This window comes from Neltuma alba, unplaced genomic scaffold (genome assembly GCF_004799145.2).
Source record: "Neltuma alba isolate B1F8T4 unplaced genomic scaffold, ASM479914v2 tig00011326_pilon, whole genome shotgun sequence".
NCBI classification, from domain to species: domain Eukaryota; kingdom Viridiplantae; phylum Streptophyta; class Magnoliopsida; order Fabales; family Fabaceae; genus Neltuma; species Neltuma alba.
In genome coordinates, this window is record NW_021636032.1 from 25,477 (window position 1) to 42,032 (window position 16,556).

Genomic DNA, 16,556 nt, shown 5'->3' on the forward strand with positions numbered 1-16,556 from the left:
TGGGAAAAAGCAAGGATTTGAATTTACGATACATGCTAAACTACATACAGCCATGCAATTCCGAATCTAGTGATTCGGATGCCAAGATTTATTATAACGTACTGGAGTTCAGTGCAGCACTTTACATCTCTCATGTCAAATTCTACAACTAAAACATGACAAATATAAGAATCTTCACTCTTAGTTTCAGAGCTTCTTGATAAGAGATAATACAAGATACTGCTTAAATTTTTCCCTGCCACCACACAGAAGGTTTGAGTAGCAACGACACAATGCGTAAAGTCTAACCAGATCTTTCCCTCTAAAAATCATCACTCCCCAGAACCCAAACAAATATGCTAACGCTCTATCTGAACAGTTACATGGCTGATGTTATAAACCCTCCTTATGTAGTCTACAACCTTGTCCAGCACCATATCTGCATCTGCTTCAGGTCTGATTTTAACGTGACAAGCCAACAAAATCTTGCCCACTGTAATTGCCCATATATGCAGCTCGTGAACAGCCACTACTTCATCCATCTCTAACAGACCCCTCTCCAACTTGGTCGCATCGATCTCACGTGGTGTGCTCTCCATCAGAACTTCAAGAATGCTTCGCAGCATATTGATTGTTGTTAACAAAACAATTACTGAAAAAATAAGAGTGCAAATTAGATCAACTATTTGCCACTCCGGCTTGTACCAAATGATAGCTCCCCCAACCATTACTCCAACGCTTTGGATTGAGTCCCCCAGAACATGGAGATACGCCCCTCGTACATTTATGTTCCATCGCCTCTTCTTTTCTGGTTTGTCTTTTGATCCACCACCAAGAAGTGGCTCAGCAGCACTGTCATGACTGTGATGATGCTTATCATCCTCATGAGAATGATGATGATGCTCATGTTGAGGATCCTCTTCATCATGATGATGGTGCTTGTGATCCTCACCACTATGATGATCATGATGAGTTGACGCTTTAAACCCATGACCATGGTTGTGGCCATGGCCTAAACCATGATGATGATCATCATGTCCATGGCTATGATCATGACCCAATAACAAAGCCATGATGATGTTAACCACCAGACCAAATGCTGCGACCAAAAACATTAAGAAGCCATTCACCTTGTGAGAACCATCAATGATTCTTGCAATGGCTTCGTATACGAGAATCCCTGCAAGCAGCCATATTAGCTGAATAGAAACCAAGGCACCAAGAATCTCTATTCTAAAAAATCCATATGACTGACGGGGTGTGGCTTCCCATCCAGCAGCCCATAAAGAGAACAAGGAGATGGCAAATGCTGCGACATCTGAAAGCAAATGGGCTGCATCAGTCAGAATTGCTAGACTATTGGCTTTAATGCCACCAAATACTTCAACACTCATGAAAATGACACAGAGGATCACTGCAGTCCAAAGCTTTCGCATTGATGTTGATCGTTCTTTAGAATCCTTTGAGATGGACCCAGCATCTGCAAATCCACATGGTGCTTCCCCACAAATCTTGGTTCCTCCGGGATTTCTTCTTCCTTCAGGAAAATCACCACTGACTTCAGTAATTTGGGCATGTTGAGAGCTTTGTGCTTCCATCTGAGACACCAACAGGAAAGTGTAATATTCCTTCAGTTGCGTAAAAATAAACAAAAAGGGCCCCAAAAACACAAAACCAGTGTATGAGAGGGAAGAATTGTATGTCAAAAGGAATATGATTCCAAATGCACTAAAGAAAAGAAAAAAGGAATTCAAAGAAATTCAGCAAATAGCAAAACTCAATAAATCCACTATGTACAGCACAGCGGCTGTGTCAACCATAATCCAACAATACAGCTAGGGTTAACATTAGATTCTGATGATTTTCTAAATCATCCTAAAAGAATCAAAACTGTCATAAGGGTTATATTCTAAGTCAACACATAAAATTCTTTAGTTTGAAGATAATTTTGCATTATTGGAATTGAAATAGAATAGAATTTCCAACCCAAAGTAACAATACACCAGAACCAACGCTCATCTTCACTGCTTCATACTTATATAAACACACTAGAAACATTCAATAGGCTAGATAATTTTAGGAATAAGCTAAACAGCTATCAACTTCCCTACCACAGACACTAAACAATAACAGCACATGGAGAACACATACTAAGAACAAGCAAGCAGACACTCTCCATTCAGTTTTTGAATGGTGAGGCAGCAATCATGGCTACCTCATCCATTATTTTTATCCTGCATCTCCCAGATGCAACACATGGACAACCGTTTGTTTCTTTTCTGCCTTTTCAACAGAAGAAAAGACAACATTCTGGAAGGGATTTTAACCCCTGTGTTTTTGCAGCAACAAACACAAGTTAGCTCCATGAAAGACAGCCTTTTGCACTACCTGGGCTGCGTGTCCAGATCAGCATGCTTTGAAGGAGGGAGGGACATGCAGCGGCCATCATTCGGCATTTTGAATGATAACTGTATGTTTCAGGTGTGTTTATATAAATAAAAAAGAAATAAGCTACACGGCTATCAAGTCCCCCTATCACCAACACCAAGCAAAACAGTTATGGTGCACACAGAATGCAAACTAAGAACAAGGACTGGTAGGATCTGGTTTTCAAGCAAGTTACACTGAGTTTACACTAAGCCCATTGTATATGCATTAATCAACTAAGTAAAACTGTACTTTAAGTTACACACACACACACAACACACACACACACACACACACACACACACAAAAGATTATCTAGGCACGTTAATAATGAAATAAGTAGACCTCAAGAATTGATACTTGAACAATGCATCTTTAAATGGCCGTTGAGCAGGCAATGCATTGTTGAAGGGATAGACAAGAGCAACATTGATTTCAGATCTTACACCATAACGGATACTGGATCACATGCCATTACAGATATTCAACTCCTAAAGATTAGGTATAGGAAGAGAAAAACCAAAAACTACCATTCTGCGCATTGAAAAGATATTAATTTTTAAGCTCAGCCCTAAAATAAGAACAACAAAATTGAAGTTAAGAGAAAATAAAACACCAAGTTTGGTAGACAATAAGAGGCAAGCAAAGTAATAAGCACTTCCAAACCAAAGGCGAACCAATACAAGTGCTGCCAATCTAGTGTCTTGACACAAAAATCCCAAGTCCAGAAAGACGCGAAATAACAGCCTTTACAATGTCAACCCATGACCACCAAGTTAAGGATCGTCAAATGATAGATCAGCAAAGCAATATTAGTGAACAGCATAACAAATATCTCCATGCCACACGAAAACATTAACAAAAGAATAACACTTTGACTTCTTAGGGTTCACGAAGAATGAAGAAACAGGCATAATTGATACAGCAAACAATACCTCCAGCAACAACACAAATAATTGCACTCAGAAGCAAGCAGCATGAACTTTTTCGCCAGTCCCAACGTTGAAAGGTTCTATCTAAAAGATGCTCCTAGATGAACATAAAGATTTGCTCATAAAAAAAGATATAAAGCAACGGTACTAGTATTTAATTGATTAGGTGACTCGACACCTTGTTCTCACATCCATTTTAACGTCGAACAGAAACCAGAATGACCTTAAGATTCTTGACAAAGTATGCTGACAAAATTACAAATCTGCAACAGCATAACAAGAAGACTCACTTAAATAAGAAAAACAGAAGTCACCTAACAATAGTTTATCAGACAAATAGCAACCAGCCGATTCCGCATAAAATTAACAATAAAGCCTTGAGCTTTCCGACAAGATAAAACGAAGTCATGAGTCCAGTAGTTGAACGACATAAGACAGGGAAATAAGTCTTACATTGCTGGCACCGCCTGTCACTTGACTTCGAGCTTGTTCTTGCATTTTCAAGTATCAAGCTTGGGTTCAAACATTTATATCATTCACTCCACTCTTATGCTAGCAACAAGGGGGAACATGACGACGGAATTGATCAAATGGAATCTGAAAAAGACGGGGAGAAATGAAAGAAATTCAGGGATATAACTCAACCATCTTGCGCACAGATTAAATTATCTCAAACAGAAGGGAAAAGGACAAATAGAAAGGAGGTGGAAAGTGGGCGACTCGCAAGAGATAAATCATTACACAAACTTTTCACCCAACGCGAGAACTAATGAGTAAAGAAAAGAAAAGACGGCTCTTAACCGGACTCATTCTTTTCCCTCATTATGATGAGAAAAAGTAATACGGTTCTACTGAATCCACTGGCATGCTCCTGGGGATGAACTTGACAGTATGCGGGTGGCTGGCACCAAGGTTACGAATCTGAAGCCAGGTTTGGTGGAGTCATCGTATGACCCCTAGAAGGCTCTGGGATTCGCATAATCTGTCTGCCCAATCCACCAAGCTTCAAGGATTCATAAACAAAAACTAACAAACCCAAATGCGGGGCCAATTTTTTTTCCCCCAAAAATGCGTGGCAAAATTCAAAGAATAAAGTGAATGAATTGAAAAGTTGCTTTCCTTTTTAATTTTTTAAAGATTATATTTTATTTAGTTTCTGACCGAATAATTTATTCATGAAGTAATAATATCATAGATTTTTAAGATCTGATATTTAAAATTTATACTTCTCACTTCTGTAGTTGGTTGGTATCATTAGGAAGGAAAGATTCCTGTGCATTCTCATTTGGTAAACGTATTTTCATTTTTAATTAGGTGATCATCCAGTAATTATTCATTTCTTAACTTATATATTCTTTTTATTTAAATCATTGTACTACCTTCGTTCTTAATATAAGACCTTATTTGATTTTATTTTAATCCTAAATATAAGACTCCAATTCACTTTGTCTCTCATATTTATAATTTTTTTAAGGTAGTCCTTCTAATAATAGTAATTCTGGCCAATACACTTGATTAGCAGGGATATTTTAGAAAAAACAATACCTATTTATTACAAATTACTAACTTAACTTGTTTTCTTAATTTTCTTAAATTAGTCAACTAGCTCTTATAATTAAAACTGGAGGTAGTGTAATACGTCAAAACTAGTCAATCAATAAACCATATCACATTGATTTTTTCTAATTTGTACTCATTCGTATTTTATATTGTAGGACCACGTGTTATTAATTCGTTTAGTTTTTAATAATATATGTTATCCATCATATTAAGTGAGAATGGGCACATATAATTATTATGAAATATGAAATCCTGCTATCCTCACTTCACATGTAAATTTTTCAATGCGAAATAGTAAATTATAGAATTTACATTATTTATGAACTAGACAATTTTTACTAGATTATTTCATGAGAAATGAGTCACAAAATTTAAGATTTAATTATATGCTAAACATGTTTTTCATATATTACACGAAAGTTGAAAAATACTTTATATTGTCAATAACTTATAAATAGTATATAACTTACTGCATGTTTAAACACACACACATATATATATTGGCATATCCATGTATTAAGGATATTGATTAGGGAGAATTATAATAAGGTCCCAAGTAAAAAAGATAATTATTTCTTTTTTGTGGGACTTGATTATAATTCTTTTTATTGATATTATATATGTATTGGGATGCATTTCCAGAAAATCTTAAAGCCTAAAAATGACTTCCATCAATTGTGAAATATGAATTACAAAACCCACATTATATACATAGAGAGAGGGACGTTTTGTTGTTACTTTATCAAGAGTCGTTCGAAGCAGAATATTTTAGCAAACTTTTTAAAAAGGTGACTGAATATAAGAAGGATAAGATTATAATTCTGATACATTATTTTTCTTGCATCTTTTATTTTATTTCACATCTTTTCCACCAACTTTTGAAAGGACAGGGCTGCCAACACAATCTTTACTTTTTTTTTTCCCAAAATATTCCTTCCAATTATTAACGTGAAAATTAGTATATAAAATTATTTTAATTTTAAATATAGAATCTCAATTTATTTTTTAATCTATAAGTTCTTTCAAACTATTTTTATTAAGTATAAATATTAAATTAAATTACTTATTTAATTTCTAATACATGTGATTAAATAAAGTTTTTTTTAAAAATTAACACGTATTTTTATTAAAAAAAATAACACAGTTAATTTTTTTTAATTGCTATAAGTTATTTGCTTAGCCCCTGCATTTAAAATTAGAAGGAACAATAATATTGACGATGATACCTGACATTTTTGTTGAAAATAAGTTGGGCAAATCATATCTATAGTTATAAATTTAAGTACATGAGTGGCCAATTAGCCTTATATTATTTTTGCCATCACAATTGCCCGGATTATATTGATATAAAATGGGAAGAGAGAGGAAAGAGATCAGAAAGAGTAGAGAAATGGAAATAGGGAACGGAGAAGAGGAAAAAGAGAAAAAGATATTTGCAATATCATTCAATATCTAAAATTTGTTGTAGAATAAAAATCCTAAATCTAATTATACTTAAACAATAATAAAAAAATAAAATAAATAAAATAAAAATATTAAAATACTAATAAATTTAAATAAATCATAAGATGATAATAAATTCAAATAACTCAAATATCCTAGAAATATAATAAAATCATTTTTTTTTCATATCTCATCACATATCTATTTCCTTTTTCTGCTTTTATCCCTAAAGTGAAGCTAAAATGGGTATGGTGCAATTAAAATGGATGAATTGCTGTGTTGATTGTTAATATGATACCCATCCATTTAATGATGGCTTCCTTCCGTTTGAGTAAACAATGCCATGATAAACGTTTCCTTTTATTATTATTTTGATTACTTTCCCAATGCAACTCACTTTAAAATGATTGCCAGTACTCACGGGAGATTTTTAATATTTTAAAATATATTTTAAACCAATAACTAAATCTACTAGATAAATATATGATTATTTAGTTTAATTAATAAAGCAAAACAAGTGTTTATATGGAATGTGTGAGTATTCAAAAAGATCCCTGGTTATTTACAAATATCACAATTTATTATAAAAATTATATAATTTATTGATTGATGATTACATCAGAAGTTGGCCTGTGAGTTGCCCTGCATTCCATGACCTTGTTGGCTCCTAATGCTTAATATTGATCACGGTGTTATGAATATTATAACATGTGGATATCCATCTCCTCTTCTTTCTCTTCCTCTCAACTTTATCATCAACTCCCACTACTTCTACTAGGCATTAATCTTCCACTAATCCATTACCTTTCCACTATGCCTTTAATCCTGTAACTCCCCCACTCATATTCATGTGGTTTATTGTCCACTATCTATCATTTAAGTACAAATGTAACTTATGTGTAAGACTATGCCTATAAATAAGGCGTGCCATTATTGTGATGCAAGTGAAGCAAGTGAAGGAATGCAATATCATTTTCTTATTTTCTTGTCTACTTCTCTTCTCCAATCTAATTTCATTGTTGGTTAATTTCATAACAAGAGAACATGTTTGTTAATTAATACTCAAAAACTAGGCGAGCAAATCAAACTTAAAATGATCCAGCTAATTAATAAAAAAAATATAGTACTCCTCCGGTCCTTAATACAGGATCTAATTGTTAAGTTAATTTTGGTCTTAAATATAATATCTATTTCTCATATTTATCAATTTTTTCAAAATTATCCTTATAGATACTCACTCAATCATAATCAAGTAAGGAAGGAAGGAAATATATTGAGAAAGAAAATTATGATATTTTAGGAAAAATATGTCATATTTTTTATAATTAACTAACTTGCCTAACTTCTTTAATCTAATCAAATAGTTAAATATATTTTATATTAAGGATCGGAGGAGTAGTATTTTATACTAAAGATGTTGATATCAATTGATGACACTAATTGACATATCATACAAATCTCTTTGTTTTACATATTATGAAAACAAACAGATATATCTGTGAATGTCATCTCGGAGTCAAGTGAAAGCTATTGATATCCGTGTGTTGTCGTTCAAGTTCCCGTGCATAAGGTAAATGTGGGATGCTTCTAGTGCCATTAAAAAATAAAAAAATGAAAAGATCTGAACAATTCTTTTTTTTTTTTTAACCAGCAAGATTTGAACACTTCAAATGAAAAGGAAATATAGAGAATACTAATCAAAGCATGAAGATTGGCTGGAGATCCATTATGTGGAGCATGTGTGTGTTTTGATGTTGATATGCTGTCTCCATAACTTGTCTCTTTGTGATAATGCTACTGTCCTTTTCGTATTTATGTGTTTGGCTTGCCGTCTTCCGGTTCCGTGTCCCCTTTTTCCTGCTTTAAAAAACAAGACTTCAATCTTTTAAATCCCGGGTCAAATATCAAAGTTATTTTAATCGTAATATTATCGCATAATAAATTTTACAATTTTTTTTTTAAAAGAAGAAAGCGATCGGATACTAAATGAGAATACTTACATATAGATCCTACGGAAGAATATTTAATATTAATAGGATTCATGAAACTTAATTTTTACTAGTCAGACTTCCATATTTATAAATTTAGGTTGTCTCCTTCATGAATCAGATTTACAAATTAATATATACAACTTTTATTTTTATATTTATTAGTTGAGTCATGTGATTTACAAATTTACCTGATAAATATTAATTTTTAAAAAAATTTATCGGTATTAAATAAAAGTTGGTAGCCTTTTTTTTTCCCCAGTACATAACAAATTGGTAGGAATTCATTCTTTTTGGCTATGCATAGAAGGTAATTCTGTTTGAGATACTTTTAAAAACTAAATGTGAATATACTTTTTGATAAAAATTTAAATATTAATTTAATACGTTAATCGGCCGATGGCCATCAATAATTTGTATGCATTTTAGGTAATGGAAATTATAATAGCTGCTGCGTGGATCTTGTTTCTTAGTTTTGTAGCCCAGCCCATTATCAAATTAAGATGTAGCCCGGCCCATTACTGACTTTTCAGATAGCCCAAATGGCTGATCCACATTAGTAGGAGGAACATGAGCCAATTTTTGTCCATCACTTTATAACGGGACTTTGGAAAATTTACAATTTTACGTAGAATGTGAATGCGTAAGAATCAAGTTATAAACCTTAAAAGTGAAAAATAATAACGACTTTGTTAATTGAGCGGCGTGAATTTATTTATATTAAAATACTTAAGTAAATGGCACGAAGATTCGCACTTAATTCACAAGCGAAGGAGAAGTGTAAGCTGTGGCCCATTCACACTGATTAGTCACGTCGTCTTCCATCTATTTTAAAGTTTAATCACAGAATCAGGTGCTAATGCAAATGCTTTACTCTCAGAATCTTACCTCCCTACATTTTTCAAAAGAAAAAAGGAAAAAAAAAAAAAAAAGAAAAGAAGGCGAATCTTACATATTTTATCATTGTTTCTTCATAGATGCCATGCCCATATTGGGGGAACCTACCCAGGCGCCTTTTTTCTGAGATTTTTCAAACTAACAGTATCGTCAATCCTTAATACTATTACTATCCGCTCAAATTTTGAATTTCCGACTCTTTTAGTACTGGAAAATAATAAAAATTAAATAATAATTTATATATAAACATATATTGTGTTCTTGAACACAAAATAATAAATTTACATCGTGTAAAAAAATTCGCACCCTCATCCGCACCAAAGGAACTGTAACGCCAATTAGTTCAAAGTTCAAAGTGAGTGACCGTTAAAATCATACATATTACATATTACCTTTGGTCCTAATTATAAGACCTCGTTTATAGCCTATAAATAAGGTTTTTATAATTAAGACTGGAGGTAATACTTCTTAATCCATATTATTAAAATAATTGAAAGTTACTTATAATAAATAAATGTTATCTTTCTTAGAATACTCTTATTAATCATGTGTATTGGCTAAAACTACCATTTGATAGAACCTTTAACATGTACAATTACTACAAGGACTACTTTTAAAAAAATAAATAAATATAAAAAACAAAATGAATTGAGGTTTTATATTTAAAATTAAATTAATAGTCAAATTAATCCATATATATGATTCAAATAACTGAATGCTCTAGATTGCGTAGAATAAAAAAATATAAATAAACTCTCGACTAAATATGATCATATAAATATTATTTTAAGCATTTGGCAAGACTTGTCACAGGTGAATTATTTTTAACTTTTAAAATCAGGTATTTTATTCATATCTATCTCTAATTTTTACAGGGTCACCAAATGATTGGTTAATTGTAATTAAATTGGTAAGTCCTATACGTTGAGTTGAGTTTAAGGAGCAAGATGAACCACGCTTATACATGCAGGTTGTTGTGAATAAAACGGGTTATTATAAATTTTACCCACACATCCAATCGAATTCGATCGTGAATTAACAAGTGCAAGAAGCTACTTAAGTAGAGATATTTTGCTGCTAAAATCTCGCAATTGCATGAATTGAAATCCTTAAAAAGAATTAGGGGGATTAAGAACAAGAACAGATACAACTAACGTTCTGGTATATATATAATTATGATATGATGCAACCGTCAAGAAAATTGAAGTACAATATCTGTCACGGAAAAACAAAGATATGCGAGTATGCTGTAAGCACGAAGATCCAAAACAAATCAAAGAAAATGAAGAGTACATGAGAGGAAGTAAATGATCCAGAAAACTGTATGTATTAACTCTTTAATGGAGCCTTCGCAGCACAATCTTCTTCATACATCGACGTAGCATGCCGGAGCTCCGGTGAGAGGAACCTGACCGGATACCCCTTTCTTCAAGCTCATCATGACGTCGCACTTCACGTAAATCCCATAATGCCCTGTTTTTATACCTCCGGTCTTCCACCTCAACTTGCCCTGCATGATCACGCTCACCCCAACGACACCATAAGCTTCATCCGTCGCCAACCCATTTGACACATCCGGAGAAACCGGCACCGGCGACCCTCCTAGCATTGGCGACAGTGACACCGAGCTGTGGACCTCCATGTACAGCGGTGGAAGCGCCATCGGCGTTGTGATGGGGTCGTTCCGGTACGACACATAAACGTTGAGGGTGTCGAAGTAGATGGCGACGCGCCTGTTGGGGTTCGTTATGATGATAGTGAACTGCATGGAGGTAGTCATGAGCGGTGGGGCTTTGGCGTTGAGGCCATACACGGCGGCACCGACCACATCAAAGTGGGGCTTTGTGGGGCGATAGACGAGCCACAGGACAAGGATTACGAGGCCGGCTAATAGGAGGACGGTGGCGATACAGGCGCAGAGGGCCCGCCGGTTGGGCTCCTCCGGCCGGTATCTTGAGCCCATGGGTTTGGGCATGGGCATGGGCTTTACTGGAGTCGGTGGGGGTTGAGAATTTTGGTTTGGCCGACTGTTGGGGTTTTGCTCCTGTGGAGGAGGAGGAGGAGGATCCGCCATTGATATAGCAAGTTAAAAGGAGATGTGTGTCTGTGTATGGATGTGACTTTAGAAAGAGAAAGAGTGGGGGCTAGCGAACAATGTTGAAACTGGAGGACAGTGAAGTCCAAATTGATGGACCAGAGAGAGTTATCATATAAACAACAGAAATTGGAATCGGGTCACTTGCAGCCCAAGTAGAAGGCAGGTTTATCAAACGGTTTATCCGCTAGGTGATTGTTGAGTTGGCATGAATGTAGGCTATATGTTACTGGTGAGCTTTTTGCTTTTGCTTTTCACTGGGAGGGACAAAGAATACAGAATAGTAGTGGGGAGTGGAGGGAGCAAAAGGAGAGCGGAAATGTGTCGCATATGGCATGGGTTCAATTTTTTATGGATTAACCAAATGTATTTGCAGACAGAGTATTAGAAAATCGAATACTGAATGCGAGTTGGCTTTGCAGGAACAGAAAAGTGCATAGAGCGTTCCTCACGGAAAGGATTCGGGTCTAGAAGGAAAGAAAAGGTCCGCATGCAAATGCGATGCCGGATCAAAATTGGCAAAATATCTACACGCCACGTCTTAGAAATAAGTTTTTTTTTTGTATTATTAGACAAATTGTGTCCAAATAATTTTACTGAATTATTACGGCCATGTTCAGCAATTTGAACGCAAGAGATTGCTTGCTCACAAAACTAGAACAGCGCATGATGAGAAATAAAACCCATGGGCATATGTTAGCAGTATTCATGGAAGTGAAACCCACACAGTAATGTAAGAATTAACATCAATCAATTTTACAGTCAACGACCAAGACATGCCTAGATACCCAAGATAAGCCTTCGACCCAAAAGAAAGCAGGCCTCTTATGCGGAAAGGTCCAAACTCGGCAATTCATCTGCATGTCTTCGTCAGCCTTCCTCGCTCTTGCTCTTTTCGATTCCGAAACCAGAAGCAGAAGAGATGCCCAGACCAAATCTTCGTTCCTTCAACACCATAGCAACCGTCTCTTCTGTTAATATCTTACCTCTAAGGAAACACCCATTGATCCTCTTCTTCTCCTCACTGCCTCATCAGTTGCAGAGCCCAATTCAACACCAGAAACATCAACAAGCTTTCGATTCCTCCAATACAGATGGTTCAAATTCATCAATTGGGTCTCCTGTCAGAGTCCAGAAGCTCATAGCTTCGCAACGGGACCCTCTACTGGCAAAGGAAATCTTCGAGTATGCCTCTCGCCAACCCAACTTCCGTCACTCTTACTCTACCTACCTCATTCTCATTCTCAAATTGGGTCGCGCCAGATACTTCTCCCTCGTTGATGATCTCCTTCGTCGCTTGAAATCGGATTCGCAACCCATTACTCCGACACTCTTTTCATACTTAATCAAAGTCTACGGTGAAGCTGATTTGCCCGATAAAGCCCTCAAAACCTTCTATACTATGATGCAATTCGATTGCAAACCTTTACCCAAACACCTGAACCGCATTCTTGAAGTTCTCGTGGCGCACAGGAATTATGTGCGACCCGCTTTTGATCTCTTCAGAGATGCCCATAGGTATGGCGTTTTGCCTAATACAAGGTCATACAATATTTTGATGCGGGCATTCTGTTTAAATGGGGACATAAGTATTGCCTACTCACTGTTCAACAAAATGTTCAAGAGAGATCTCGTTCCAGATATAGATTCTTATAGGATTTTGATGCAGGGATTGTGTAGGAAGAGTCAAGTAAATGGGGCCGTTGATTTGTTGGAGGATATGTTGAACAAAGGGTTTGTGCCAGATACTTTAACTTATACTACTTTGCTGAATAGTTTGTGTAGGAAGAAGAAGCTCAGAGAAGCGTACAAACTTCTTTGTAGGATGAAGGTTAAGGGTTGTAATCCTGACATTGTTCATTATAATACTCTTATATTAGGGTTCTGCAGGGAAGGGCGTGCTCATGATGCTTGTAAGGTTATTGATGACATGCAGTCAAATGGTTGTTTACCTAATTTGGTGTCTTATCGTACTTTAACAAGTGGTTTATGCGATGAGGAAATGTTTGATGAGGCAAACAAATACATGGATGAGATGTTATCAAAAGGTTTTTCTCCCCATTTCTCTGTTATTCATGCCTTAGTTAAGGGCTACTGCAATGTTGGTAAGATTGATGAAGCTTGTAGGGTACTCAGTAAATCACTAGAGCACGGGGAAGTGCCTCATATGGATAGTTGGGCCATCATAGTACCTAGAGTCTGTGAAGTAGAGGAGAATGTGAGGACGAGGGATATTTTGGAAGAAGTTCTGAAGATTAAAATAAAAGGTGACACTAGAATAGTGGAGGCTGGCATCGGTTTGGAGAATTACTTGATTGGGAAGATACGAGCTAAGTCAAGGGAACGTTAATATATTTCGTCTACATGTCATGGCTTACAATTTGTTTCTGACATCTGTTTCTTCATGTTGGATCCTGCTTATTTTGTCTCAGGTGAGATTCATTGTTGGTATGGGTACTCTAATGGCTTCTCGCGCGTCCATTTGTATATATATGATCTTACATAAATGTTGTTTTTGGGATTCCGACGGGCTAATTTATACAATCTAATCTTCCACATTATGTGTTGCATAAGACGCTTTGACCATGTGTTTGGATAGAACACTTGTTTAGCTACACTGCAATTTTAATAGCTACAATTGGTGTAGGTATTCACATTATGAAAAGAAATGCCACCATGTTTGTAAGCCCTAACCATTCATTACTGCTGTTATATCTTCAAGGCTGTTTGGATATGCTACTTACATGACAGGCGTTTCATATCAATTTATAAGTAGGATGAATGCAAATGCTACTTACATTCCCGAGTCCATATTCACTGCTCGCCAAAATTACAGTTCTGATAGAAATACGGAATTCAAAATTTACTCCTTTTCTTTCAACATACAATTCAAAATTTACTAAATGAACTACTGCCCTTGCAACGCCTTTGATATTTGCTGACTGCCAGTTGAAAGACGACAAAAACAAGAGCAGGGATCCAAATCTTGATGACGCTGCCAAAGGAATAAATAAATAACTTTTTCTTCAGCATTACATTTTTCACGTGCGATAAGTTCTCAACTTTAGAAACTTTGATCCGATCTGAAACAAATAAAATTGTAGTTATCATTGTACAGAAATTTAAACTCAGGTTCACGTAACTTAGCATGAGCCAAACAGATTCACTCTATTTTAACATTAATTTTTTTTTCAAAAAAGGAGAGTTTTTAAGGTAGATAGCTATTGGTCACATACGAAGGATCCAGACTTATGGAAACACATAATTATGGAACTCGTGCGTTTTGCCTCCCCCCCCCCCCGGGGGGGGGGGGGTTGTTTATAGTTTTACAACTAGATAGCCCAGTATATGATAACGCTGGAGCAGATCATGTCCACTGCCAAGGATCTAAGAAATTAGTCGCCCTACTCATGATTTTGGTTAGAGTTTATATAGTAAAACCAATCTAATTTTTTTGACCACAAAACTCAACTATAGGACATGACATGATTAGAACATCGCAATACAATAAAAAATGAAGTTGAAATTCCATGCTCAACGGTCTTGAAACAAGGATCTTCACTGGACTTACACCGAAAGCTCCGGCTATGGCCCGGTCCTCTCTACGCCTTCTCTCACTACTATTGTACGGCCACGAAGTTCCTGCAACAAGAACCAAGTTAGGTAATGGAAGCTAACAACTGAAGTAATAAGCACAGAGCAGGAAAAGTGGAGGAAGCAAAGTTTACGGTTCCATTAAGAGACATTGCTGCATCACGTTCTGACTGTGAAAGGAAGGAGAGAAATGCATAAATGCGGCCATTCCCTACTTTATAATCATGCAATATTCTTACACTAGTCACAGTCCCAAATCTTTGAAAATGTTTCCACAAGTCTTCAGGTTTAACAGCCCTAGCCAGATTGCCAACATACAACTTGTGAGGAGTTTCATAGAATATAACTTTCTGGGGTGACGAGTTCATCGTCTCAGCACTTCTCCTTCCAGGATTCATCTCAGCTGAAAATCTAACTCGCATTTCACGCCCACCAATATCCTTGAGTAAATATAAAACGGGAGCTGTTCAGATCAAATACACAGAACAGAACACAATGAATCAACCACAAGTAAGGGACGAATTTCACTAACCGATGCATCTAATGCAGCAACTGCTTTTCTGGCTGAGTTTACTGATCCCATTGTGACATAACCACATCCTCTACTCTCACCGGTCCCGTCATTACGATCAACCTGCAGCAGGCATTTAAACTATAAACACAAGGCATGATGACGATTCCATGCTTTCAAGTCCCAAATAAATCATGATTTGGTGCTTATTTGCTTGTTTGGGAGTTTCGAGGAAGTTAGAATGGAGTGGTTATTAATGGAGGGGTGAAGTGGAATGGAGTGGGAAGACAGATAATTCCAATCTTGGAAGTTTGAAGAAAGTTTGATTGATATTTCATCTCAAATAATTCTGCATTGCTAATTAAGATTATCATAACAAAAAAGGCAAATTCCAAGACAATCAATTCAGAGAGAACAAGTTAAACAGTGATGAAAGTTTGAGATAAGATGATTGATTAACAAAATTTCACGACGACCCAGTAAGGCACGAGAAAGGAAATTAAACAAACTTAAAGCAAACGATTCAAGGGATGAAGAGGAACAATAAATGAAGAAATATGAAAAACCTCCGCAGACAGAACAGCTCCATAAGGCTTGAACATATCTTGAAGCTGCGTCGAGTCACAGCTCCTCGGAAGATTACAAACATATAATTCACACGGCCTACCAACTTTGCTTGGTTCTCTCTTATGGGAAACGTCATCGTTTGCTGCGTGCACATATCTTTCTCCGTTAATTTCTTCTGCAAGCACTGTTTCTTCATCCACCCCCGCTAAAGCCGTGCAAACCCTACCTTTCCTGCTTCGTCCCTTCAATGAAGAAGAGTGAGAAGAAGGGTCCGAAGGGAAGGGCTGCGGAGAGAAGATAGCACCGAAAGATAATGAATGAACCGAAGAATGAAGAAACGATGAGCATGAAGCGAACCGTTTCGCTGAAGCTGCGAGTTGAGGCTTGTTTCTTGATGCCGAGAAGGAAGGCGGGATGACGCAGAGAACAGCTTCCATTTCCCCCGATTGTCAAGGCCTTTTGTAAAGCATAGAGATAACGCATATAATTCGGGCTCCACCCGAGCCCGTGGAAACCAATCGGAGCTCCAACACCTTTGTATAAAATTTGAAGCGAGCATTTTC

General features: G+C 36.3%; 4 protein-coding genes across 8 annotated transcripts; 1 reads left to right on the top strand and 3 right to left on the bottom strand.

The window, feature by feature from the left end:
• LOC114712028 (metal tolerance protein 1) lies at window positions 1-4,308 on the bottom strand. 5 transcript variants are annotated; one of them, XM_028896482.1, is made up of 5 exons: window positions 4,080-4,308; window positions 3,792-3,935; window positions 3,517-3,601; window positions 3,342-3,435; window positions 1-1,577 (listed from the first exon to the last, which is right to left on the bottom strand). In XM_028896482.1, the coding sequence occupies exon 5, from the start codon at window positions 1,575-1,577 to the stop codon at window positions 339-341; it is 1,239 nt and encodes a 412-aa protein (XP_028752315.1). In that variant the 5' UTR covers window positions 3,342-3,435; window positions 3,517-3,601; window positions 3,792-3,935; window positions 4,080-4,308; the 3' UTR covers window positions 1-338. The 5 variants fall into 5 exon arrangements, with proteins under 5 accessions (XP_028752315.1, XP_028752314.1, XP_028752312.1 ...); XM_028896481.1 differs by lacking the exons at window positions 3,342-3,435; window positions 3,517-3,601 and having other exon boundaries at window positions 4,183-4,307; XM_028896479.1 differs by lacking the exons at window positions 3,342-3,435; window positions 3,517-3,601 and having other exon boundaries at window positions 4,140-4,307.
• Window positions 4,309-10,362: 6,054 nt separating this feature from the next.
• LOC114712034 (NDR1/HIN1-like protein 12) lies at window positions 10,363-11,541 on the bottom strand. Its single transcript, XM_028896489.1, has one exon. The coding sequence runs from the start codon at window positions 11,298-11,300 to the stop codon at window positions 10,593-10,595; it is 708 nt and encodes a 235-aa protein (XP_028752322.1). The 5' UTR covers window positions 11,301-11,541; the 3' UTR covers window positions 10,363-10,592.
• A 633-nt stretch (window positions 11,542-12,174) lies between these two features.
• Window positions 12,175-13,907, top strand: LOC114712026 (pentatricopeptide repeat-containing protein At4g01400, mitochondrial). Its single transcript, XM_028896476.1, has one exon. It carries the CDS (start codon window positions 12,244-12,246, stop codon window positions 13,669-13,671), a length of 1,428 nt encoding a protein of 475 aa, XP_028752309.1. The 5' UTR covers window positions 12,175-12,243; the 3' UTR covers window positions 13,672-13,907.
• A 93-nt stretch (window positions 13,908-14,000) lies between these two features.
• Window positions 14,001-16,430, bottom strand: LOC114712032 (30S ribosomal protein 2, chloroplastic). The gene is made up of 5 exons (XM_028896485.1): window positions 15,993-16,430; window positions 15,448-15,549; window positions 15,050-15,355; window positions 14,893-14,963; window positions 14,001-14,404 (listed from the first exon to the last, which is right to left on the bottom strand). The coding sequence occupies exons 1-4, from the start codon at window positions 16,428-16,430 to the stop codon at window positions 14,907-14,909; spliced, it is 903 nt and encodes a 300-aa protein (XP_028752318.1). The 3' UTR covers window positions 14,001-14,404; window positions 14,893-14,906.
• Between the last annotated feature and the right edge of the window lie 126 nt (window positions 16,431-16,556).

Coding starts and splice junctions, on each gene's coding strand:
- LOC114712028 (XM_028896481.1), bottom strand. CDS start 3,836: ATGCAAGAACAAGCTCGAAGTCAAGTGACAGGCGGTGCCAGCAAT. Junction 1,578..3,791: donor TGACAGGCGGTGCCAGCAAT/GTAAGACTTATT, acceptor TTGGTGTCTCAG/ATGGAAGCACAAAGCTCTCA.
- LOC114712034 (XM_028896489.1), bottom strand. CDS start 11,300: ATGGCGGATCCTCCTCCTCCTCCTCCACAGGAGCAAAACCCCAACAGT.
- LOC114712026 (XM_028896476.1), top strand. CDS start 12,244: ATGCCCAGACCAAATCTTCGTTCCTTCAACACCATAGCAACCGTCTCT.
- LOC114712032 (XM_028896485.1), bottom strand. CDS start 16,430: ATGGAAGCTGTTCTCTGCGTCATCCCGCCTTCCTTCTCGGCATCAAGA. Junction 15,550..15,992: donor GAGCTGTTCTGTCTGCGGAG/GTTTTTCATATT, acceptor TGCCTGCTGCAG/GTTGATCGTAATGACGGGAC. Junction 14,964..15,049: donor CAATGTCTCTTAATGGAACC/GTAAACTTTGCT, acceptor TTCTTGTTGCAG/GAACTTCGTGGCCGTACAAT.